At 45.2% G+C, this 27,027-nt stretch overlaps 1 protein-coding gene across 1 annotated transcript; it reads right to left on the reverse strand.

The window, feature by feature from the left end:
* Positions 1-5,427: 5,427 nt before the first annotated feature.
* LOC6600193 (inositol hexakisphosphate and diphosphoinositol-pentakisphosphate kinase) lies at positions 5,428-26,944 on the reverse strand. The gene is made up of 17 exons (XM_026990875.1): positions 26,594-26,944; positions 26,427-26,491; positions 18,730-19,162; positions 18,413-18,655; positions 17,514-18,000; positions 17,166-17,437; positions 16,928-17,108; positions 16,670-16,867; positions 15,366-16,392; positions 14,517-14,892; positions 13,958-13,972; positions 10,240-11,519; positions 9,831-10,164; positions 8,471-8,926; positions 6,975-7,062; positions 6,646-6,916; positions 5,428-6,588 (listed from the first exon to the last, which is right to left on the reverse strand). Exons 1-17 carry the CDS (start codon positions 26,646-26,648, stop codon positions 5,581-5,583), a joined length of 6,789 nt encoding a protein of 2,262 aa, XP_026846676.1. The 5' UTR covers positions 26,649-26,944; the 3' UTR covers positions 5,428-5,580.
* Between the last annotated feature and the right edge of the window lie 83 nt (positions 26,945-27,027).

Raw genomic sequence — 27,027 nt, forward strand, 5'->3', positions numbered from 1 at the left:
ACGTTGCGAAGAAAACCGTTTGAATTCAACCTAGCAGTGTTTTTATACCCGATACTCAAAATGAGTATTGGGGTATATTAGATTTGTGGTAAAAGTGGATGTGTGTAACGTCCAGAAGGAATCGTTTCCGACCCTATAAAGTATATATATTCTTGATCAGCATCAATAGCCGAGTCGATTGAGCCCTGTCTGTCTGTCCGTCCGTCCGTCTGTCCGTCTGTCCGTCTGTCCGTCCCCTTCAGCGCCTAATGCTCAAAGACTATAAGAGCTAGAGCAACGATATTTTGGATCCAGACTTCTGTAATATGTCACTGCTCCAAAAATATTTCAAAACTTTGCCCCGCCCACTTCCGCCCCCACAAAGGGCGAAAATCTGTGGCATCCACAATTTTAAAGATACGAGAAAACTAAAAACGCAGAATCGTAGAGAATGACCATATCTTTTAGACTGCAGAATCTGAATTCGATCGTATTATTATTATAGCCAGCATCAAGAAAACAATTTCATTTTTTCTCGCCCTGTCTCTCTCTAACACACAGGTAGCATAGGCGGCTTTGCTTAGAGTAAAACATTAGCGCCTAGATCTCAGAGACTATAAAAGCTAGAGCAGCCAAATTTGGTATCCACACTCCTAATATATCGGACCGAGACGAGTTTGTTTCAAAATTTCGCCACACCCCCTTCCGCCCCCGCAAAGGATGCAAATCTGGGGATATTCACAAATCTCAGAGACTATTAAAGCTAGAGTAACCAAATCTGGTATCCGCACTTCTGTTAGATCTCACTATAAAACCTTTATCTCAAAATTTCGCCCCACCCCCTTCCGCCCCCACAAAGGACGAAAATCTGTTGCATCCACAATATTGCAGATTTGAGAAAACTAAAAACGCAGAATCATAGAGAATGACCATATCTATCCAGCTGCTGAATTTGGATCAGATCGGATAATTTTTATAGCCAGAAGGAACAAATCAATTTGCACTGGCTACGCAGCGCCCGACGTCACGCTCAGCCTGATTTTCTGTCTCTCTCGCACGCACTCTTTGTCGTGCCGTTTACTATTAGCGGCGTCTGCCGGAGGAGAGCCATACTGACTTAGTATCGGGTATAACCGTAGAGTTGCGGTGTCCGCAGCAACTCACAACGTTCCACCTCGTTTTTCTTTAAAAACATGACCACTGTCCCACATTTGCTGCACTTTACTGTAATTTCAAGTAGCTTTAAATGCCTTCTCTATGAGAGAAGCGTGCTTACTCTCTCAGCTTTGCGAAAGAAGAGCGAAGTGCAGCACCAACAAAAATATCACTAGTAACTGTTTTACGTAAAAGCTTTTCTTTTCTGAGCTTTTCGATATTTTATGTTCTCGATTGCAATGAAGATCAGTGTTAAGTGTTCGTTGTTACAAGTTCAACAAACAAATTTTGGAACTGGAATCGTGGAAAGCACGGCATTGAAGAGCAGAGGAAAATGATCGAAAAGACAATTTTAGGTGGGGCAACTAGTTGGCTGCTCAAAAAAAAGGATAAGAAAATGCCTTGAAATATCTTTTGAAGACCGAAAAACGCGGAAGAAAGGCCGCAATGGCCGTCCATTATTGATAAAGCGAATGGTTCGTAAGAGCAGGAAGGACCCTTTTAAGCCGGCTACAGAACTTAAAAATTATCTCAAAATATCAGCAAGTCAGTACAGTAAGACCATAATTGATAGATAATAAATTGAGTGTTTATAGCCCACGAAAATTTCCACTTTTGTCGGTGAAGCAAGTGGCAAAACGAATGATGTATGCAAAACAGCACCTGAAATGGCCAAAGGAATAATGGAGGAACATACTGTGGTCCGATGAAAGTAAAATTGTTTTGTTTGGAGAAATAGGGTGACCAAATACTGAATAACACCCCAGGTTCACGTGTAAAACCATGAAACATGGAGGGACAATCATCATGGTATGGGCATAATTTTCCTACTATGGAGTGAGTCCAATATATTGGATAAAGTCCATAATGGATAAGCATATCTATATCGAAATACTGGAAACAGCAGGACAACGACCCAAAACGTACCAGCAAGAAAGCTCGGAAGTGGTTTCGGGACAACTCAATTAATATAATGGATTGGCCTGCTCAGTCCCCAGATCTAAACCATATAGAAAATCTTTGGGCCGATGTCAAAAAATATGTTTCGAATGTTTCCAAACCGAAGAGTAACAAAGATCTTTGGGCTACCGTGCAGTATTCTTGTAACAATATCCCCAAGTAAAGGTGCGAGAATTTGCTGGACTCAATGCCGAGACGCGTTGTGCAGCTGTTCTTGCTGGCAAAGTGTTTACAACTAAATATTAAAATTTAAACCCAAATTAAATAACGTAGTTCAATCAAAATTTTGGACCATTTCTTTGTATTTTATAGTTTTTTAATTTTTTTCTAAATCAGTGCTAATTTTGTAGGTGCCCAGATCTAATTAAATCATTTTTTTAATATTTTCACTTGGAGTTTGAAAATAATACCAATGCTCTGGGATATGTAAATTATACCTTCAAGTTTATATTTTAATCTTAACAACAATCATTAGAACCAATATTTCAGCAAAATCCAACAATATAGACACATTAGCCCCACGGTGCTATTTTTTTCGCCGCACCTGTATATACATCCCCATGCTCCGGTTATCGCAAATCGCAAAAGTGCTTGCAGTTGTTAATAAGCTAGCGATATCAAAAATGAATTGCACAGAGCACCTAAGTACAAATTTTTATTAGCGGAAAAAAGGACAAACAGATTGTCTGATGTTAAAACAACTGGAAATTTTTTTTTTGTTTTAATATTAATATTAATAAGAATTTATTTTTATTAGAACTCAAATTGTACCTTACCCAAATTAACAAAATCAACAACAAATTTCGAATTCCCACAGACAGATCAAATAAAGATATCAATAGTTGGCATAGATTACAGATGTCGTGTATTGCTTAATTCACGAATTTTTCGTTTTCTTCTGGTTTCATTGTATAATGCCATTGCCAAAACAAAGACATCTGCCTTAACTAAAATATATAAATTAATAAAAAAAAAGCAGCTTTACTGCAAATTAGCAAAAACCGGAGCATGGAGCAAAAACCGGAGAAGATAAATAAAATGTACTTAAATATTTGGGCTCTTTCCTCAAGAGAACTTCATCCACTTCTATTAGTTTTTTTAGGGCCTCCATGCCATCTCGCTCTTTACAGTAAAGTTAGCCAAGTCTAAAGTCCTAAGAAGATAAAAGAACCTTAGCTGATCGAAGCGTGTTGACTTTTTCCGAGACCAGGAAATTATTTATTTCAATTTTATTGGTACTAAATATATTTAGTATATATCCTAGCTTCCAGATAACTGTTGACCGTTTCTCGTTGTCAGCAAATAAGTGTCTTTTAACATACTCACACTTTGAGAAAAGATAAGAATTTTTAGCTTCAAGGGCAAGTGGATTAAGTTTTAGCTTTAACTGACTTCGGCTCATCTACGACCCATGGAATCCCCCAGTTTTTCACAAAAGGATAGATCTATGGAGTACCATTCGGATTATGTTTTTGCCCCAAGTCATATTATTTTTGGTCTTACGGCCACCCGAGCTTTTCGTTAAGATCCCCAAAGGTGATCTATGGGATTGAGGCCTGGTGACTGTGAAGGCCATTTCATCAGTGGAACAGTTTTCCAGGTATCAATTCTTAGTCAGCACTTAGGAGTGATTTGGGTAATTATCCGTATCCTTATTAAGGGCATTTTTAGTTTCAGCATTATACTGTCGAGTATATTTGCATAGTAAGAGAAACACATTTTTCTCTATTCAATATTTTAGACCAATATCCGAATGCGAAAAGCATCCCCACAACATGATTTTGCCACCACCTTGCCTAACCGATTTAATGCCGTTTTAACACCTTGCGAAGTGGGAAGTATTCTTTAAGTGCCTAATATGTGGTTCCCCATTAGATAAAAATAAATTGATCGACTAACACACCTTTCGTGCTATATAGTCTTTTAAATGGACATCAATCAGCCCATTTGTTATACTACGGTTGCGTTACTGGCAGATGATTTAAGGTAATTTTGTTTTATTTTCGAACAAGGAGGTTGTAGAGCTTCTTCGATGGTGCGCGCGTTCATCCGCGTGCATGTGGTTCGTTTTTGTAGTGAATCACAGATAACACCTGTTTTTGAACATTTACGAATTGTGGCATTATCATTGTGTTGTCTTCATTTTTTACTGTATCCGGCATTGAAACTGTTCCATAGTAAAATTCGAATTTTTTTCGTATCAGCATAAAAGTGACGAAAACCAGGAGGCAGGTATAGGCGGTCTTCAGCATCCCGGGTAGTGTCTGCACCCGAATATCCTTCAGAAGATCTACCAACGGTTTCATATAGTACACCAGGAGAGCAATCATCGAAGCCTTCTTCCACTGCAGATTTTATATATATTTTATAAATATATATTTTAGGTTGATCAATTTTGAACTGATAGATATTCCAGCAATATCTTGTCTTGGGTGCCCAAAAACCATTTGAAATACATTTTGGAAATTAACATGCACTACTGAAGTCTTATATTTTCTAAATGAAAACTTTTTGCTATCATAAACTTGGTATATTTGTTTAACCCGGATTAAAGTTGTGATCAAATGTATCATAAAGAAAAGTTCACAGACTGTTCTCTATGCCATCTGCTGGAGTTGCTTCTCAACCATTTTGAAGATTTATTAACATTCTGGGATTTTATTAAAATTAAATTCCAGAGACTGTGCTCGTTTTTGTCGTAGACGAAAGAGCCGAGCCGCCTGTGATCCATGTACCTCGCATTCTGCTACCGCCTGCCCTGTATCGTCATATGCTACCTGTCTAGCAACTACTGGCGGTTTCCTCCTATATGTAATCGTTTGATTCCTTCACTATAGAGACTATAGAAAATCCACTAATTTTCTCATTGATCGAGAACAAAATATTTTCGTATGAAATAGGATTAAAGCTGAATTATGTCGCTATGCTATGCCTTAAATCGTGCTAGATCTCTGGGTTGAAGTTTTTCAGAGAAGAAACATAAATACAAGAAGATATAGATTTAAAAAGCACATACAATGTACATATAAAATATATAGATATTCTGAGTAGATATGTACATGATTCGGAGCTGGCAAGATCCAGCACACAACATCATTCACTTGTGTTATACAAGAACTCAGACAAATTTGACTAAAAGAGTACAATAAATCGTGCATACTTACACGAATGAATGTGCAAGAAGCTATCCTCCTCTGAGGAGCCTTCTAGTGGCTTTTACTCTTTTCCTTCCCTTTTCCTTTCATTTATCTTAAGCTGTACAAATTGGATCTACATGGAAACTATAAATATTTTCTGACATCCAAACCAAATTAATTTGTGGACAGAAAAATATACATTTGCCGGATAGTTTTATTTGCTTGGCCCAACAACAACAACAAGTACAATTAAGATTAAGAATTCAATAACGTTTACGTTTACGCGCCGGAGAAATATTTAGCTTAAAGTGAGACTGCGAGTGCAAATGCGAGTGCAAAGAGTTGAGAGCTAAGGGTTCCTCCTAGACGAGGTCGAGGGTTGCTCGTTATCGTCGCGGTCATTGCGATCGGCATCGCCTCCTGCATCGGTCCCAGCATCGATATCGGCACCGACAGCGACCTCGGTATCGGTTTCGAACTCGGTGTCGCTGCAATCGAACGAAAGATTAGCGGGAGCGTTAGCCGGCAAAAGCAGGAACTCGTTGAACAAAAAGTCCGCGTCCATGGACTGAGTCTTAGGGTGATAGCCCCGCACAATGCCTCGCTTGGGCGGTTCTATGAACCGCTCTTTCACGATCAACGCCCCCGGTCGAGGAGATGGTGATGGTGATGGCGAGGGGGATGCCGAGGCTGAGTGGCAGGCGGATAGTGCACTGGGCAGTCGCCCAAAGTGCCCTGTTCCACCTCCCCGTAGCCGATCCCGGTTTGTTCCTGCTGCTGCTGCTGGTACTGCTGCTGATGCTGGTCCTGGTACAGCTCCGGCTGCGGCTCCTTTCTGGTGCTGCGGTGATCCACTGGTGCTCTTTAGGTTGATACAACTCTGGGTGTGGGACACGTTTGCATAGTCGCCCGTGGCCTGCATAGGTGCGCGCTTCAAGGTGTTGCTCTCGAAGGGAAAGTTCGAGTTGGAGGTGGACTGAGTGAGGTTCTCAAACTTTCGCAGGCGGGCATCCTGGCGCAGCTGCTGGGCGGCAGCCGGTAGATTGATGGAAGCGTGCAGTGCCGCTCCGTCCTTTTCCGGCTGCCCTGTGCCCTCGAAGACGCTGATCTGCTTCTGGATGCGCGGTGAGACTGGATCGTGAGAACGGCGCACTGGAGGACGAGTGTGTTCCGGCGACGGCTGCTGGATGTGGACGGGCAGGGAGAAACCGAAGCGAGGATCATCGCTGGCCACGTCCGGCGGAGCCTCGGCGTGACTGGGACAGCAGTGGCAAATCGCCAGATTGGGCTCCCCATCAGGTGGCAGTGATGGAGTAGTGGCTGCCGAAAGGGTGGCATCCTCGTCATCTTCGAAGCCCTGAGGAGATTTGAAACCCAATTAGAAGAGTACAGTGCAAAAGAATAACATGCTCACATCCATGGAGAGCGTCATGGAGCCCCTGTTTGCCACCATGCTCAGGTCAAGGTCCATGCCAAAGCTCAGGGGGGTGAGGCAGTTGATGGCGTTATCCCTCTCCCCGCAGGCGCCGAAGAAAAGACCTTCTCCGGACATGCTCATCCCCACGCCACTCAAGGGAGGGTGGCATTCTGTGAGGCTGTGCGTCTGTCCACTTACATTCAGGTAGATATCTGGCGTTTGTCCCTCAAGTTCCGCAAATGGCGTGATGGGTGCGGAAAAATGATCGCTGTGGAATGGGAAATCTTTATTAATGGAGGAGGGACGTAGAGCAACCTCATTCTCACAATAGCAGCTGCTTCAGCTCTGGTTCGGATTGTGGTTCCTCATCCGCCACGGCTGCCTGGAGGCTCTCCTGCTGCTGCTGCCAGATTTCTTTTGTGGGTTGGCCAAATGGTTAAAGTTTTAAATTCAACCGTTAACATATTAAGCGGAATCGAAAGGGGTTAAAGATGATACAAAAACAAGTCATGAATGGGCGAATCGAATGGGGAATGAGCGATTGAAAAGTGAACGAGATTAAAATTAAAATAAAAAATAAAACAGCTAGAAAAGAAAGAATAAACAAGTGAAGAATGAGTGACGAGTGAGAAATGGTAGCGAGATAAAAGTAACAAGCGAGTAGGCGAGTTATCAAAGAGCGAGTGGAGAAAAGAAAATGGAGAAGGGGCAAGGGGAACAGGGAATAAATGTAAGGAAATTAAGACTGATCAAAAAGCGAGTGAGAAATTTTTGATTGAAAAGCGATTCTTCGATTCAATTCATGATGAATTTATGATCTATATATTATCGATCGAAAAGTGTTTACTTCTCGCCATTTTTATTCCAATGTTGAGCAAAAGACTTAAAAATTAATTGAAATTAAATCACAAATGACACAAAAAATATATCTATCCGTGTATATGTATGTGCATATATCTATGTATATTGACTCGTATTAATCGGTTATGGACATACATAGTAAAATATAGTAATATATAGTGGTAAACAAAATGTTAGCTGCATTCTCTAAATGCTTGGCTCAATTCAATCCACTGAAAGTATTAAGAACAAAAAGAACGCATAAATAAATCAAATGATATTTAAAGTGCAATCAAATAAGACTAACAGACATTTGGGCATGGGTTTACAGCCCGGGAAATTCCAATTGCAAAACTCCTAGTTCCTAGTTCCCAGCTCCATTCTTTGCTACTCCGATAGGGTAAACTTACACATAGGGTACAGGACGGTGTTTTAACAAACAAAATTTTAAGTGTGGACCCCAAAGACGAATATAGTTCAATGTACACGATTATGTATGCAAATGCGAGTGACTCAGACAGTAGAAAGGTTACTTGATTTTGAATGATTATTAGTCAGGCTCCAGGCAAATAAAAGATTGGATTGGCAAAATCATAGATACGTGTACATCCTTTGACACCTCAAAAATCTATTTTGATTCTTTAAATACTACAGCTAGTGGTTTGGTACTTTGTCACACTTTCAAGCTAGAGTTTATTATACAATTTTGCGCTCTTCAACAAATAAACATTGAGGCAAACAACGAGCACAGTGCTCTGGTGTCATTTTGAGCCTTTTCTTCCCCACAGACAAATACTGTTAATTAAAAAACAACTATTTTTCGCACGAAATAATTAAAAAAATTTAATTGAATCAAATGAATGTGCGCTTTAAATACTTTGAAATTTCGTCAGCTTATCCAAAAAAAGCAAAATACCTCCTGGGCTATTTTTATATAAATCTTTTATGGGATCCCTTCAGGATCTTGTGCTCTTTGACTTACGCTCTTTTTTGGCGGCCAAAAAGGTTCGGCACTGCCTCCGATCATCCGCATCCTGGATTTTATTTAGCTCTTCTATCGCCAATTCTGAGAGAAGCTTATTCTCCTGGTGTCGTTCCGAGAGCCCGTTAATCGAGCCCGATTCGCTACAGCCTCCTTGGAAGGTCACACTGAGGGGCGAGTGATCCACTTTCACCATCACCCCAGTCGGCGTGCTCGGGTTGTCCCCAGCGCCGACAATGCCTTGACCGACTGAAGCGGCGACATCCACATGTGCAGCGAGCGTCATTGAAGAGACGGCCGGCATAGTGCCGTGGTCGAGGACGCGCGGCGGAGAGCCCGTTGGTGTCTTGAATATCTGCGCCAGGATCATGTCCTGCAGGAAACAGTCCAGCTTGCGCAGCGACAGAGCATTGTGGAGCGTTTCGAGGGGCCGTATTGGTGGTACATCGCCAAATCCTGTACGATCCCAAGTTGGGGTTGAGATGAGAAAAAATAGCATTAAAATATCATTAACGCAGGAAGGAAATCAGCCAATGACCCCTCCCCAAAATAAAAACAATAAAATAACGTAAGAACTTAAAATGAAGGTAAGTTCGCCGCAGTGAAGGATTCTCTGCGGAACAAACAGAAAAAAGAAGATAACCGAAAGACATCCAATTAGAGGACTTTAAAGGGTGGGAGATAGAGGATCTCGAATCGTAACGAGCTTCTAGAGATTTTCGCCAATAGATATTTTCCGTTAAGAATTTAAACCAAGACTTGGTTTCCTTATAGTAAAAGGACACCTGAAGAAGTTCTACGGCATTAATAGTTAAGTTACATTCAATACTTTCTTGGTTACCTACATATGTACACATAAAGAAGGTTAACCACATCAATAGGCTTGGTTCAAAGCTACCAAAGAATTTCCCTCATGTGTTGAATGTTAGCTTTTCAATTTACACACCCATTGGAGAAGTAATATCGATTTTTGGGATCCTTCTGGGTTCCCGAATTATTCTCCTACAGAATCTTGCTCAATAAAAGGTTTATCCTCTGGTTTTTAAAGCCCATAAAAAGGTTCTGCTATGTCCATCTACATAAGTACATTTATATTTTGAACTATTTTGAATTCCCTACACTTGATATCACTATATCACCCCTTTAGTAGTCGATTCTAAAACTTGCAGGACCTTAAATAGTTTTGATCTCTACCATCTCTATTTTGTCCAAAGTCGATGAAAATCTTGAGGGGCTTTACATAATTTTAGGGTTTCGCTTAACTACTGATTGTGCTCCTTCAAAGGAGTGAGATCTCTCTCCCTCTTAATTCAAACCCAACGTCGGTATTCTTTTGCTTACGACTATGTGTAGTACTCACCGGAAGACGAGACCGGTATCATGTCCCGCAGATTGGGGGCAGATGAGCTACCGCTTATCACTGCCGTGCTGAAAAGGCTATTAGCGCTGGTGGCCATCTTTTTGCTAAAACCACCGAAACCCAACATTTTCATATAGGACATCTGGCCGGCAATACTGTGTCTTTGGCGACGCGATGATGTTGACGAGTTGGCCGATGAGGCCGAGGCCGATACCGACACCGAAACTGTGCTATCTGTGGCGATGGTATTGGTACAACAAGACGGGGTGGTCGTGGTAGTTGTTGTGTTTGTATCAGTGTTGGTGGTGGTGTTGTTATTGGTGTTGGTGTTAGTGTCATTATGTTGAATGATCGGTTTATTGATGATTGGTGTGATTGTCGTTGAAGTTGATTTTGGTATTGGTAGAATTGTTGTTGACGTTGGTATTGATGAGATTGCGTATTCATGTTGGTGTTGGTGTTGGTGTGCGTCAGAGGAGGAAGGATCGATCGATTTGAATTGGTTAGTAAATGTTTGATTAGAAGACATTGTTGCTGTATTATTATTGAACAAAGTTGCTATTGTTGTTGTTGTTCTGTTTGTTGTTGTTGTTATAGCTAGAGTTGGTGTAATTGTCGGTGTAGTTATTGGTTTAAGTTCTGTTCGGCTTGCTGTGGCAGTAACAAGCAAAGTGGGCAGATTGTAGACCACCAGAGGCTGTGGCTGTATCTGTGGCTGTTGTTCTGACGGTCTTTCATTGGGTAAAATAGTGGTTTGATTTGGTGGTTCGGGATCGGGTGTGGGTGTGGTTGTTGGATTCAGATTGGGACTGACATTCTCGGCTATGGATTCGAAGCAGCTCACAAAACACCCGCCAGGCGGAGCTGGCACCGAGCAGGCCAAAAAGCGAAGGGGATTCTCCTGGAGAACTGGCGCCGAGCTGGGTAACACCGAGAGCTGGCCACACGAGTGGCTGGTGGCCCTGCGGTGGCCAGAACTGGAGGCAGCACTAGCGGCAGCTGGTGCCTTTGAATGGGTCTCGTCCATGTCCTTGCACAGCCTCAGTGTAGAGGCGGTGGGCGAGGTGGTGGCATGGCTCATGGGCGAGAGAGCTGCCGGAGCAGGAAGTCGCCGCCCGTATGGGACGGTCATCAGGCAAGCCGGAGCCGAGCTAGAGAGCTGGAAGTCATCGTCGAAGCTGCTGCCACCGACTTCGATGGCATCTGCTCGCTCGGTGCCCGTCGCCGGGCTGTGTGCCACCTCGGTGCTGCCCACAGCCTGGCCGAGATCCATCAGACTCTTTGAGTGTGAGTGGGCCTGGGAATGGAGCGCCAGGGGCGAAGAGCTGGTGCAATTGCAGCTAAGTGGTCGTTCGTTTGTGGCCAGCGGCGAGATCTGGGGCAGATGCTGCAGGTGCTGGGGCACCTCGCGACCCGCCTTCAGGTCATCCGGCTCATCGCAGCTCTCCATGCGGCGCATGGTCAGTACGTGGAGTCGCTTGTGCGAAGCCGGGCCGCACTGGGGTGTACCCGGGTTCAAAGAGAAATCAATGTCAGACAGGGGAAGCTCGTTCGTGGACGAGTCGATCTTAAAAAAGGACAGACTGTCCGTGACGCGGATCTGGAAGGCCGTGCGATTGCCCCCCTTGGAAGCCCCTTCTCCGGTGCCGACCCGGGCATGATCTATCTCTCCGAAGCTCGAGTAAGGAGCTGCGATATTTCGGGGTGGTTGTGGGCGCAAAGCGAGTCGGTGGATAATGAAGGGTTAGTACGGATGATAGGGTTCCGTCGGTCAAGAGTCAGCCACGTGTCGGAGTGAGTGTGTGTCGGTGTTTTGGAGTATCGTAGTATCGGAGTATTGTTGTGGGTGTACAAATAGAAAAGTCATTAGCCGGTATACTCAACAAATTGGAGGACGAATAGAGAAAACGCTTAATCAAGGTTCATAAAAAGCAAGAGAAACAATTCGAAAACAAAAACAAAATCAAAAAAAGGAGCAACTAGAAAGTTCGGCTTGCCGAATGAAAAATGCTCTTGCAGGCAGTATCCTCTAAATTTCTCCTAAATCTGTTTTAATGATGAACCAAGCTCATCCTAAAGTAGTCCAAGTCTCCTCAAATGCATCCCAATGATTAACATTTGTATTAGTTGCTGCCTACATCTTCTCGAATTGTAAAGAAGATATTTTGAAATTTTCTGATTGATTGATTGATTGATCCTCGCAGATTGTTTTCCTGATAAACATTTCTTTGAAACTTCCATATGAACGGACGTATCTAGAGTTTGCCATACGACGGATGGATACATTCGTACTTCAATGATCATGGAATAGACCCCTTCTTGCAAGAACATTTAAAAAGCTCAAAGCTTTCAAGCTTTGGCTGCAACAGCTGTCATGCAGCTTTCGGGCGGCTCGCGGCGGATTAGGAAAAGCTTGTGTTCTTTTTTAGTATTGAGGCGAGTCCGGTTAGGTCTTTGTGTACGCGTGTGTGGGTGATTCGGCGTGTCTGCGTGTGTAGGATTCGGATTGTTCTGGGTCTGTTGGCTGGCTTTGGCGGTACGGGTTAAAGGTTATGGGTTACGGGTTCTGCAAACAACAACAACGAGCAACGAACAGACACAGTCACAGACAATAACTTTACAAGAGTTGACAAGTTTTTTTTCTTTTTCTTCATTTCAATTCTTCGCTTTTCATGCACGAAGACCAAGGCAGACAAGGTTGGTACAGGGGAAGACAGACAAATAACCAGGAACAGAGGGAAACAGGGGTTATGTACACAAAGAAAGTTAGAGAAGTATACAGACAGAGATATAGAGCAGGAGCAGGGGTAAGAAAAAGTGTGACCCTTCTGCAGCTGGAGCCCGGCAAAAGCTTCCCAACACAGTTCCACTTCTTTCGAATTTTGGGTTTTTACGAGAGGAAATGCTTCGGAGGCATTTCCCGGGGCCCAGCTGCCTGCGGGGGCTGATTTTGGTTGTGGTTGTGGTGAGGGCGAAGACGAGGGCGAGGGCGAGGTTAACGCCGCGCCAGATTGACCAGAGTGGCTGTGTGCCTGAGACAGTGTGACCAGCATTGCCAAGTACACGGGATTCCGCGGCCAGATGCTTATAGATTTTCCGTTTTTCTCATGTGGAAATAAGAGAACGAGCGAAAGAGAGCGAGATTGAGAGCGAGATAGAGTGAGATTGAGATTGAGAGTGAGATTGCGATTGCGATTGAGATTGGGAGAGAGGGCGAGATGTGTGTGTGTGAGTGTGGATGTGGATGTGTGAGCATGTCTCATATGTCATCTCATCGATCGTCCACACTATATGTATATCATCGACACAACGTTGAAACAGAAAAATTGAAAACCAAAAATGTTGGGCACAGCTCGTGGGAGAAGTCTAAAAAAAGGCATGAAACTTCCTTCGAAACTTTCCGTCACTTCTACATTCCAAAATACATGTTGAGAAATTATGAAACTAAACATTTTTCGTTTACCATTCCAAAAAGAGAGATAGCGCTATATTATCTAAAGATACTTGGAAAAATGGGAGTCAATTCAATACAGATACAGATACAGATACAATCGGGCGGAGAGGTAACGAATAACGTAATCAAATAAATATTTTATAAAAACTTGGGTAGGGCTCTGGGTTGAAGGGTTCTGGGTTCTGGGAGCGTGATCTCTGGGAAGTTTTAGGGATTTCTCTCTTGGGTTAAGGCTTGGTTGGGGGATCGGTTCCCTTTCGGCATCATGTAGCTGGCGGTGCGGAAAGGAAACCATGAAACGCAGGCATAAAACAAAAAGGAACGGAGCCGCATGCTTGAGCCGAAATTAAAACACCACAAAATATGGAAAGAAATGCAACACATTTTAACTTCTGTAAGTGCAAAGGGAAGCGCAGCTTCGGAACAGCCGAAGATGGTATAACCTGGTAGGAAGATCATTTGGAAACCCATCAAAACTAATTCCCAACTTATGCTATTTCCCTTGAATATGTTATCAACAAAGCTTGTTCGGACGATAAAAGATTTTGGAAGTTATACCCAAAAAAAAAACTATAAATATGTAAATGGTCCGTGATCAAAGACTGATATGGGTAGATGGGTTGATCATTGATAGATAGTGTGGAGTGATTCATGAAAGGATAGATGCCCGGACTGATATTGGAGTTGTCTGAGAGGTGGTTGTACTGATAGCCTCACCAATTTACAGATGAAGCGATATTGGATCATTACTCTTCAATGTTCACAGTTTATTATGTTTTTTCACTGGCAGACAAGAAATGAATGACAAGAACACTCTGGATGATTTATTTAGGTGTTGTCCCTCCTATTTGCGTTCCCCCAGTGAGTCTCCCCAGACTTCTGCCAACACGTACATACAATACATATGTACATATGTATATCCTTCCAATTAACCCTTGCCATCTTCCACCAGTTAAAGTCCCCTTCCAGGTTATAGCTAAGCAGCGAGATGGGAACCGTATCAGTGTGAAAACTGCAAATGGCCAATCGGTGATGAAGTGTTACTTAAGCTATGTTAAGGGGAAGCCGGGAAACGGAAACAGATACGCAAACGGAAACGGAAACGAGCACGACGTCCCCTGTTAAGTTTGAAGGAGAAGTAGTTAAAGCGCTGAGCCACAGGCTGTTGCAAGCGCTGAACACACACGCGCTCACACGCGCACACACACACACAGGCAAGAGCACTAGTCCACCCCCGATCCTCGTATACATACCCGTCTCCTTGCAACAGTTTCCGGCGGTGGGACGCTGCTCGAAGCTGCGGGATCGCGGCTCGCAGTCCGGACTAACTGCCCGCATATCGGGGCTGATGGGGCGCAATTGCTGCTGCTGCTGCTGTTGCTGCTGCTGTTGCTGTTGCTGTTGCTGTTGCTGCTGATGGGAGAGCTGGTGCTGCTGGGAGGCGAGCTCCTCGTTGAGCCGCTTCGCCAGATCCATCGCCTCGTGCCCGCTTACCGTGTGGTGCGAGCCGATAGGAATGGGCTTCGACTTGAGATGTTTGGTGCGCAGCTCCAGCCGGTTGAAGCCGGCATTGAAAATATTGCTGCTGGAGCCAGAAGCGGATATGTGCTCCTCGCAGCTCTGCGGGAGAGCGGGGGAAAGCAGTTATTACCAATCAAAAAGGAAAGCAAGCAGCCTCGGGGTACCGTAGCTTCTGTCTGATCAAATGGTTCTTCCTTTCTACAGATCAAAAAATATCATCTTGAAACTAAATGTCCACAAGATCCTTTGCCAAAGTATCCTTAAGGATTGCAATGCTAATCATTATTTGCTATGCTACTCTTATCGTTTCAAATGAGTGTTCTGTGTGCGTACTCCGCAGATTTCTATTACAGACAGTACAGATTTGATGAGAACATTTGCGGAGCTAAGCAAAACACCCAGAAGTATGTCTGTCCATATACTATGAACGGATTAACGGACGCGCGGACTCATGATCAGATGAAGAGATGAACAGTAGGGTCACACAAAGTCTGTTCAGATGCTCAGAGGCTTGCTTCAGGTATTCACTGAATGTGTATAAGATTCTAGGGAAGAGATACTGGACTAACCCCTGCCTTTTTGGTGTTCTGCTCCTCGCCGGAGTTGTCGTTCTCCTCCTCGATTCGGGCAGGATTCGCCTCGTCCGAGGACTGCATGCTCACGTTGCAGGCATTGTCGCCGTGGGAGTGGGGCCGGAACCCGGGCCCTGGCGGCAGGTTCTTTTGGACGCAACAGTTGACGCCCGGACTAAAGTGGAGCTCGACGTGGAAACGCTCCTCGGAGGTGGGATCCTTGGTGGGATCCTCGTACAGCATGATGACGATCTGGGACATGTAATTCAGCTCGGACACCATGGAGATGTAGTCCATGGCGCGGCGCCACTGCTCGTCGGTGACCACGTTAAGAAGGCCACCGTACCGGAGTACGGTGAGCAGGGAGTGGACATGGGACTCGCTGGTGAAGTACAGCCGGGTGCGGACGTGACGCTGGGGACTGGCCACGCCGTGGCTGTAGTGTGGGTTCAGACGGTTCATAAACTCGTCCTCGACCTCATCGATGTTCCGCTGCAGATCACCTTTGATCTTGCGCAGCAGCGGCGAGCAGATACCCTGCCCAATGGCCAGCTTCTCCTGTGGCGTCAGACCGTACTCCTGCGGTATGACAATGTCGGCCAGGTTCTTGGCATAGATATAGAGCTCTTCGGCCTGGTCGTACTGCAGCGTGTGCTGGTTGTGCTGCAGATCATATTTGATGCAGTCGTAGATGTCTGGTATCTTGGAGATGTCAAAGAGCTTTGATTTCGTACTGAAGTCCTTCTCGATCTTCTCCCAGCGGCACCGCATCAGGTCCCAGGTTTCGCCATGGTACAGTATGGCGTCCTTGGTCTTGGGATCGTCTTTCTTAATGCTGATTATGTGCAGCAGCTCGCGGATCAGCAGGTGCACATGGTGACAGCAGTCTACTGGATTCTTCACAAAGTCCAGGGCCTGAGTAATCGATTTGCTGTTGCACGGATTGATATGCTCGCGATCCTCCTTTGTAAACTCGCGGTCGTTTTGCATTAGCTCGTGTAGGCGACCCTTGGCCCTGTTGGCGTAGAGGATACAGGATTAGGATACATTGCTCTTAGATTGTTTAAATGAGGGAGAGATCATTAGGCGATCGAGCAATGACAAACATAACATCAGACAAAATAGCGACAGACTATAAAGATCCTTCAGAATTGTAGAAATGACCTGAACGATCACTCAGAGACTGCCTATCCATCAGATCGAAAAGATGATGATCGCGTTGCATTGCGAATCCAGAAATCCAGTTTCAAGCCATCATAACAGCATAGTACAGATGAAAATTGAATGCTCACCGATTTTGATATTTACTGGAGTCGCAATCGTTGTCCAACAGCCCATTCGTGTTGGCGCTCTTAACCATCTGCACCAGAATGGGAGTCAGCTCTCCCTCGAGGGCCAGCAGACCCTTGGCAAAGGCAGCCGCTGTCATCTGGACACGACCCTCGTCCGAGGCATAAATCTTCAGGTCATGCCGAAAGGTGGAGTGCAGGCTGGAAAGGAATTTTCGATTTAATGAGCGAAAAAATGGAGGACAGGACGAATATGTGTACCGTAGTAGACCCAATCCCTGGGTGCCCGAGTAATCGGATCGTCCCTGACCTCCTGGATACATGCAGCGGAAAATGCGGCCCAGTTCCTCGGCCTGGATGCGTCCGGCCGGCGTTAGCTCGCCACCCCACTTGAGGATGAGTACCAGGGACGGTTCTGCAGGGGATTCCGCTGGAAGATTGGCTTCGCCGGGCTTCAGCACAAGACCGCGTTTAGGATTGGAGACTACAAGAGACTTACTGTCGTCGGAGCTCGATCCGCGGGGTCGTCCCTTGGGCTGGTACTTCATCTGCACCTTTCGATTGATGCCCGAGAAGTGGCCGTACATCTCCAGGACGTTCTTCAGCTGCTCCAGCTTGCTCTCCTTCTCCTCGATCTCCGCGTGTGCCTTGGTGTGTATCTCGCTGAGCAAGAAGCGGGCTATGTCGAGGATCTCCTGCAGCTGCTTGGGCCGCTTCAGCTTCACATGGCCCAGCTTGTAGCCATCGTACTTCTCGAAAATCTCAAAGAACCTGGCAACGAACCGGCAGACAGATCAGATTCAGTGACATGTGTTTGCATGCAGAAGGAGGGCTGTATAGTACTCACTTTGGATGCCGCACTTCGACTTTCATCTTTTGCTTGGGCGTGCGATCCCCATGCCGGATCACGGCCACCACGCAACGCAGCTCCATCATCTTGCCAAAGGTGGTGGGGACGATGGGCGGATCATCCAGTTGGAAGGGCACCGACCAGGGAATGTGCAGCGTGGGCGTCAATTCCCTGAGGATCATATTGCCCAGGATCTTGGCGCAGTCATCGTAGTATTTGTTTGAGTTCTTCACGAAACTGAAGCCGTTCACATCGCACACGTAGCTCTTGCCATTTGCCCGCAGGAGATCGAAGCCGCAGACCGTCTGCTTGAAGGCCAGACATACCTTGCGGGAAATTAGCTTCTCGGAGTGATTGAGGATCACAGGGTAGCGGATCTCCTTGCCCTCGCTGTCACGCTCCACCTTGCCGTCTAGCGCAGGACTCTTACGGGCCTCCGCATGCGCGTAATCCGGTCCCACGGTGTAGACCTTCACGTCGGTGCCTGAAAAGTACACTAAGTTGTAAAGGTAATGCTGGATTCAGTGCGTTCGACTGGCGGCCAGTATGATGAGCTGAACTGAGCTGAACACAGCGGCGTGCGGCGAGAAGTGGGGCGGCGAGTGGCGAGTGACGAGTGGCAAGTGGAAAGTGGGAAGACGCAAGACAATGGTCAAATGAGATATGTTTGGCGGTTGCGATTTGTTAAGCTGGAGGTGGGGGGGATTAAGCTAGCCAAACAAAGCCTTTAACAAAAACAGGCATCCATATCGGGGTTAACGTGTCAGGAGAGGAGACAGGGGAATGGGGACAGGGATGTGTGATCTGGTATCTGGGATCTGGGAGCAGGAAGTCAGGATCTCGGGTAGTACCTACAGCTGCATAGAGCATGGGAGCATAGAGAGCAAGTTGCATACCATCGGTGGGCATGAAGTCCTCGTAGATAAATGAGCCCGTCTTGCGTACCCGCGACTCCGGCGAATAGACACTGCTCCTACTGCCGATCTTACGAAACAAACGCTGGCTTCCACCCCCCGCCGAGGTCGGGTAGTAGATGTAGATGTTGTGGTCCTCCGCCGAGACTGGCTTCTCTACGAACGGCTTATTGAAGGTGATGCCATTGACCTCCACGTGGTCCTCAGATTCTATCAGCTCGTGATCTGTCAAATGGAAATGGAAAAGGCAGATATTTCAGGGTGTATATCGTCGAATGCGAAATAATCATGATGCTTACGCTTGGGATCGGGAGAGTCGCGATCGAGGACCGCATAGCGTGGTATCTCGATGCCCTCCTTCTCGAGTATGGCATAGACCCGCCGCCTGTCCTGGATGTCGTACTGCATGTGAAGGTTATTGAGGACAAACGGATTACGCAGCTGGGCGTACTCGATGGCCTTCTCCAGGGGGAATCCCTTCGAGTGGAACGAGACCAGGCAGTCACAGGTGGGCCAGTTCTGGACAGGTTCGCGTAGTATCACGTTCTCCTCGAACGTGACCAGCTTGATGAACTCGAACTCGCCGAGCCGCGTGAGGATCTCCTTCATCGGCTTCGACTGCGTCTTCTTGGCCATTGCACAGATGCCGACCATCACCTGCTTGCTGTTGCTGGAGGAGGTGCTTGTGTCGGAGTCCATGCCGTCATTGCTTTCCCCGAAGTCCGTGTCGCCCTTCGAATTTATAAAGATCCGTGTATGGATTATTGGGTTTGCCAGCTTTACTTTCCGGAGCATTTCGCAAAGGTAAAAGCAATAACAAAACAATTCAGAACTTAAAGGAGGGCGTTAGAGGGGGGGGGGGGGGGGGGGGGGGGGGGGGGGGGGGCGCGGTGCGGCACGGCAGGCAAAAGCTTGGGCTTGGGCGCGTTGGGCGAACGGACACGGACACGGACCTGGAGGGCGTCGCGAACGTCTTAACGTCTCATATGCTCGCCTGTAGAAACCCACTTTCCACGTTGGCTCTATGCCGCTCAAAATTTTTGTTGGGTGTACTTATTGTAGTCTGTTGCCTGTTTTTGTCTAGACTCTAGTGTCGACACTAGAATCAAACACCTGTCGTGTCGGCTTTGAGGGTTTATTCACAGTGGACCAGTCTATGTACATAGACCGGACAGAAATCGTTTCTGATCAAGGCCTCATAACTAAGACCAAGAAACTATGGTCGAAAGGAGGGTATGGTCAAAGAGTACAAGGTATAGAGTATATATATGTATAATATAATATATATATATATATATATATATTATTAAAACTCAAAACCGAGCTTACTTTATAATTTGACAATGTACATTGTACATACCAAGATGAAATACAGCTGCCCTCCTACAAACGAGTATCCAATCATTTCAGCCAGCTAATTAAATGCAAGCTTGACTTATCGGAAATTACCCGTGATTATTGACAGATTTTGTGTTGTGGTTTTTCCATTAAAGGGAAATCGTACATATGTATGTATAGACAAATATGTACTAACAGTCTAACAAATATACCGATAGCCAATATTGGGCCATTCGTTATTCTAGGAATTTCCATACATAGGTAGTTCATTAAGTATGGGAGACTATGTGTGTAATTATCTTTCTTGTAGGAGATATGGTATGCATGAAGTTTCATCAAGCACACGCAATGTATGTTGTTCTCAGACGTTATGTTTTGCGCCTTGAGTCGAGCATCAATGTATCGCGTCATGTGGTAACTGATCCCAGTTCGGTGCAAGTATAAATCGGTTGTAGCTGATCGGCTTGGCCACCACCAGTTTCACCGAAATGAGCTAAGCGCATACACAGCTTTGTATTTGTAAGTGGACACATGTACTTCACCTAAGCGGTTATTCATCAGAATTCAAATTCCGATTCAAAATTTGTACAGTGTATGTATGTACATAGTGCATACATACATAGATACATATGTACATCGAATCGGTTGATATTCAAACCATTAATTGCGTTTTTTATACCCGATACTCAAAATGAGTATTGGGGTATATTAGATTTGTGGTAAAAGTGGATGTGTGTAACGTCCAGAAGGAATCGTTTCCGACCCCATATGGTATATATATTCTTGATCAGCATCAATAGCCGAGTCGATTGAGCCATGTCTGTCTGTCCGTCCGTCCGTCTGTCCGTCTGTCCGTCCCCTTCAGCGCCTAGTGCTCAAAGACTATAAAAGCTAGAGCAACGATGTTTTGCATCCAGACTTTCAAAACTTCGCCCCGCCCACTTCCGCCCCCACAAAGGACGAAAATCTGTTGCATCCACAATATTGCAGATTCGAGAAAACTAAAAACGCAGAATCATAGATAGTGACCATATCTATCAGATATGTATCGCTGAATCTGGATCAGGTCGAATAGATTTTATAGCCAAAAGGAACAAATCAATTTGCAGTGGCTACGCAGCGCCCGAAGTCACGCTCAGACTGATTTTCTGTCTCTCTCGCACTCTTTGTCGTGTCGTTTAATATTAGCGGCGTCTGCCGGAGGAGAGCCATACTGACTTAGTATCGGGTATAACTGTAGAGTTGCGGCGTCCGCAGCAACTCACAACGTTCCCCCTCGTTTTTTTTTTGAATCGGTTAAGATAGAGTTTGTGTTATTCCTCCTGAAGTTTCTTCTTTATAATTTCCATAGACAGAGACAGAAATGCTCAAAACCATTAAATACATACACTAAAATCTTAACCAAATAAACCAGTTCTGTCACCTGGAAAACATTTCAATTAGCAAATACAACACATATGTATTTCTATCGCTTTGCCCTCTCAGCCACTCATTCATTGTCGTTTTTTGTGTGGCAAGCGGCAGCCGGTAGCCGGTAACCGGTAACCAGTAACCAGTAAGAGGTAATGTTGGGACCTATCGAGGCCTATGAGACCTACATTCAGGCAGATGTCGCAGTAGCAGAAGTCGTCGCTCTCGCCATCGCTGCCATGACTCGGTCCATAGTCCTCGTAATCGCTGACGTTAAAGGGTCCGTATTCCCCGTCATCGTCATCCTCAGCCGTATCCTTGCCATTGTCCAGCTGCTTGGCGTGGACGCCTGCGCTTTGGCTTCTCCGCTGACACTGCAGCAAGCGATTGCGGCGCAGTCGATCCCGGACACGACCGCGTCGCTGCGCATGCGCTAAGTCCGCCCCTGTGATTGCATCCAGGCTATGACGGCGTTTGGTCCGGCGATCTTCTTGACTCAGGCTCTCGCCACCCGCCCCTGGATCTGATCCGGGCAAGACGGCGGCTGTGCTAACTGCGGCGCCCGCCGCCGCTGCTGCTTCGAGTTTCTTCTTGTGGCGCTGGTGACGCGATCGTAGCTTTTTGAGGCGCCACCAGTCCTTGAACCAGGTCCATTCCATTAGGAAACTACGAGTCGGGGTCACCACTCGAGCGGCACTCCACGACACGGCACGATACGACACGGTACGGTACGGTACGTGCCCAAGCACGTAAATTCCGACACAATTTGAAGCGTCGCAAGCGACGTGGGCCGGACGGGGGTCGCGAACTGTTCCGTGTACGGCAATCAACTGACGTGAGTACTCGTACAGCGGATCTGATGGAATCGTATCGAATCGGATCTGATCGTATGGTATCAAACGGATCAGAGTGGAGAGACGGGCGGGTGAGGTCCCAGAGTGTGCCAATTGGTCTGCGCCCACTCATTCGCAGAGCACAGAGGAGCAGTGCACAGATACTCCAACAGAGAGGCGCCAGCAGCTTGCTGTCGTTGTCGCTCTCTTTGTGTAATTGTTTCGCCACACTGGAAGCGTAAGCGTGCGTCCGTCTTATCATCGTCGTCGTCGTCGTTGTCATTGTTATTGTCGTTTCCACTATTGACAAAACGACTTAACGACAACTTAGCGTACACGTCCGGCCCCGACAGAGACTAAATGAACAACGAACAGTAACCAAAGCGGAAAGCGAGCAGCGGACAACGACAACGACAACGACAACGGACAAGCAGCACAAAGAAAACGGTGGAAACGTTAAGGTGCAAAGAGAAGCAAACACGATAAGAATTTCAGTGCCAGGTGATAAGAATTATAGGTGGTGGTACGCTTGGAGCTGAGAGATCTCCCAGCAATCCCACCGTAACAAAATTACTCAAGTAAAGTCTGCATTTGTATGTATGTGTGTGAAGAGATAATCAGCAATAAAGTAAAAGGTATAGTTTCGACTCTGCCCGCCCATATAAACAAAACCTAGCCTAACCTGAAGCTGGAAGACACAATGATACTCAGTACTCAGTTTCTATGCTTTACATATGTAAACTATACATCCGACTATCCTCTTTCCAGCTCTTCTTGCATATTCTCCATCTCCATCTCTCTCTGTCTCTGTCTCTCCTTTCCCACCAACGACGTACTATCCGGCAGTTATATCTCCATCACTACGCCGGGAAACGTCGTGGGAGTGAGCCACTGGAAATTTTTCTATAGTCACTGGGAAATAGGCGTCAATGGGTAAGACAGACGGACGGACAGACAGACTATATAAATACACTTTATGGGGTCGGAAACGCTTCCTTCTGGGTGTTACATACGTCTACACGAACCTAAAATACCCCCATACTCTTTGAGTACCGGGTATAACCAGAGAAATTTTCATTTCATGACTAAACTCCACACCACAAGTCGTTAATGGAGGTGTCAGCCTCCAAGTTACACGAGAAATTCATCAAAAAATCGTGCCCTTGCAAGGCAGAGCCCTCAGCAAAGGGGGGTCGTAGATTAGGGGAAATCCCGAATTGGATAACCATAGATCATTCAAATAAAATAATAAGTTCTATCATTCTATCGTTAAGCATTGAGCATCTATAGTCAATTTATCTCTATATATGCATCTGTTTCTATTAAATACTTTTTTCTTTCTTAAGATGATCCGAACAAAAGTTTTAATATATGAATGTACATACGTATCTGCACATAACTGACAAATCTGATCACTGTATCCTAGTAAAATGTTTATGGGCGATCGATCATGCTTGATCGATCAAACAGAGCTGAGCTTATCTTATCTGCGGTGAGCTTTCGAAGCTCCCAGGGTGTGCACTAGCAGGGGGCAGGCACCATAAGCTGAGTAGACATACGGTCCTAACGGTGTTTCCGAACTCATTCGTTTACCGGTAGATGGTGCCGCAACTTTTGCAAGTAAATGTAGTAAATGACACGAGCCAATTTTGTGATTTGTTCGTTTGGGGCATGCTTTTGGGGCTTCTGCCGAAAGTCACATACAAACTTGGAGCATTTGCCGCTCATATAGGAATACGTATTTCCCATCTGCATCGAATCCGAATCGCTTGAAAAGAACTACAGAAGGTTTTTGATGTGTCGAACGTGTTCACTGAATCGAATGCGTCGTCAGGTCAGTTTGGCTATAGAATTGTTGGTAAATTAAATTGTTAATTTTGTATCCTTTTTTTATGGTAATCAGGACTTGGGTACCATGTAATTAAAGCTTACCCCAAAAAAAGACAATCGGCAACCGGTAAGAGAACGCGTGAGAGTGGCAGCGAGCGCCTAATAACTATGCGAAGAGGTCGGACCACAACTGGGATCTGCACTGGCCAAGAGCAGTGCAATTATCTCGCAGCCCAGAGACCCAGATCCAAACCAAAATCTAGCAAGCAAAGGCAAACAACCGAATTGAACAAATAACGAGAAAATTAATTAATGCATAATAACACGAGTTAATTGGATTTCGGGGCGGCAGCCAATTGAGCAAACAATCGAAGCGCACTGGAAACGGTAACAAATAAAAAAACTATAAAGAAAATCTAACTTCGGGCGCCGAAGTCTATGACACCCTTGCAGATAAATTTTTGCAGAACTATTCGTCTTTACGAGTATATTTTTAAGGTTCGACTCAATTACATATCTCTAATAGCAAAAACCAAATATACGGTAATCATGGTTTTTGCAGGAAAATATCACACTTCGTTTTAAACAGCTGTGTAGGGGAACAGCTTAATCGGACAGCTGGTCGGATGATCTTTTTACTGCTTAATGTAAACCAAGACTTAACTAAGTAATAAAAAATCCAAAATGGAACCGATACTATTGTTTTATTGGGGTACCAGGCTGTAGAGCCTTTAACGTGAAACAGCTGTTCCACAAAATGCTACGAAAGTCAAGAGCACACCCAAATCACTCTCTATAATATTGAAAAGTTGGCTCCTATTATTCTAAGAATCGCAAATGGCACACTAATTTTACAAACTAGTCGGACGGACATTCCTACTCATGGGTATCATGGGTAGTTACATTTTCCAGGGTATCAATATGGGATTACCAAAGGAAAGCGAAAGCAAATAAACGAAATAAAACAGCCGGAAGCGGTTTAATATAAAATACAAGCCCAACACAAAGAAAATGTAAATGTATATCTAAAAAAAATGAATAGAACATAAGAGATAATAACACTGTTACGTTTTTCACGTTTTTTTTTTTTTTAGTTCGAGTCCATTTTTTTATTCGCACTATTCCCATCGCTGCCCGGGCGTAAATCAATCCGTTGTCACTCATCAATGCCAAGGGCGTACCCAGGGGGAGGAAGGGGGCCAGCTGCCCCACCCCGTTCAGCATGCTTATTGATAGAAAACAAATTTTCATTTCATTTTCGCTGCATATTTAAAAAATAAAAAGTTTTTGCTTAATCGAGTTGATATGATTTTCCGCACCCATCCTTCTAAATACATACAACGTAATCATCTTACGCGTAAAAATCACGCATGGAAAAAAATCCGGCTTCCTCCCTTCGAAAAGTATTGGGTACGCCCTTGATCAATGCATTGGTAAAATTTTAGTTTGCTAAATTTTACTTGAAATTTCACTTCAAAAAAAAAAATAAATAAATACATACATAATTTCCATATTGCTCAGACGCCTGTCCCGCTATTCGGACTATGTATGTATGTATAAGTGCAATTTTGACGTTGACTGTACATACATATGTATTGTATGTATGTATATGTATGTTTTCACGATACTGTTTTAGTCTGCACTTCATTTCAGCCAATGAAAATGTTTACCATATTCTGTAACAACTGATTCCGCCTAGTTTTACGAGGGAAACCGATGCGAAACGTGTGAATGCCAAGGTACACCGATGGCATAAACTCGCCGGTAGAATGGCAGTCGTGCAACGCAAAGAAAATAATTCAAATCACCGGATGGGAGAACGAAGAGGAGCGAGGCTCCATCGGCAGGTCGCTGACGTCTACGTCTGTCTCTAGTGACGTGGTAGAAAGGTTGAAAGGGAGAAAGAAGCAGAGATAAAATTAACCCACAAACACACATACACACAGGGCACACACAGACGCACCACCCAAATTCGGCGTTGAATTCACATGCGTCAGCCAACGTCTCTGTCCCTGTCCCCGTCCATCCGATAGGGCTCCTGCTGTTTGCACTGACGTAGCTGCAGTTATTTCGTCTGACGTTGCTGGCGCTGGGCAGCGGCGCTGCCTTCTCCAGCCGCGGCGACGCAGGCTGCTCCTTCGGCTGCTGTTGCTGATTCCTCTACAATCATTCCTTCCACCTCCGCTGCCAGCAAACTTCTCAAAGCTATTTCCCATTTTTAAAACTGTAGAGGGATGGAGAAGGATGAATTATGTTCAAGCACACCACGCACCCACGCACGACCAGATAAAGAGAGCGAGAGAGAGAGAGATTGAGAGAAATGGGAAGTCAGAGGGAAAGTGGTATAGTGGGAGAGTAACCCTCCGAGAGCGAGAAAGCTTTTGACATTGACATTGACCAGTCAGCTGTTTCGTGGGAAGAACTAGAGGAAGGTGCTGCCGCTGCTGCAACAAACTCACAAAAGTTCAGGGTCAACTTCTACATACACATACACATATGCACATAATGATGTAAAGCATTCAAAAAATAACAATGGATATATGTATATAATTGTATATTATTAAGATTTTAAGAAAAGCCCATACATTTCCATCCTGACCCAAATAGAAGCCGACGCGATGCTGCTGCGTCTGCTGCTGCCCATTCTCAGCTGGTTGGGTATGCTGCTGCTGTTGCGTTGGGTTTTGCGTCTGTTGTTGCTCCGGGACAGCGTGCTGCTTATAGTGGGCGGCCGCTGCTGCAGCAGCGCTGCACTGGCTCGATTGACGCAAGTCCTGGTATCCTGACTCCAACTCCGTGTAGGACATTATGATGAATTTACCGTGGATTTTGGTGTAGTGTTAGTGCGTTGGCGTTTTGGTTAGACAGGGAAAATAATGCTGCCGCTGCGCTGCTTCTGCTTCTGCACTACTTCAGCTTTTGCGGCTTTTCTGCTGCAATGCAGAGACCAAACACACCCACGCACTCAGAATCTCTTGCAGAGCAGCTTCCACGAAGACACACAACAACACAATCAAATTGGACAAGCACAGCTCTCATGCCCTCATGCACTCACTCTCTCTCTCACACACACACACACGCACTTGTCGCGTGTTAAAATGTGTTTTGTATTTTTATTAATAATCTTTTGCTTCACTTCTCTCTTTTGATTTGTTTTCTTTTAATAGTTTCTTTTCACACAAAAAT

Source organism: Drosophila persimilis, unplaced genomic scaffold, assembly GCF_003286085.1.
Source record: "Drosophila persimilis strain 14011-0111.01,24,50 unplaced genomic scaffold, DperRS2 tig00000622-arrow-arrow-pilon, whole genome shotgun sequence".
Taxonomy (NCBI): domain Eukaryota; kingdom Metazoa; phylum Arthropoda; class Insecta; order Diptera; family Drosophilidae; genus Drosophila; species Drosophila persimilis.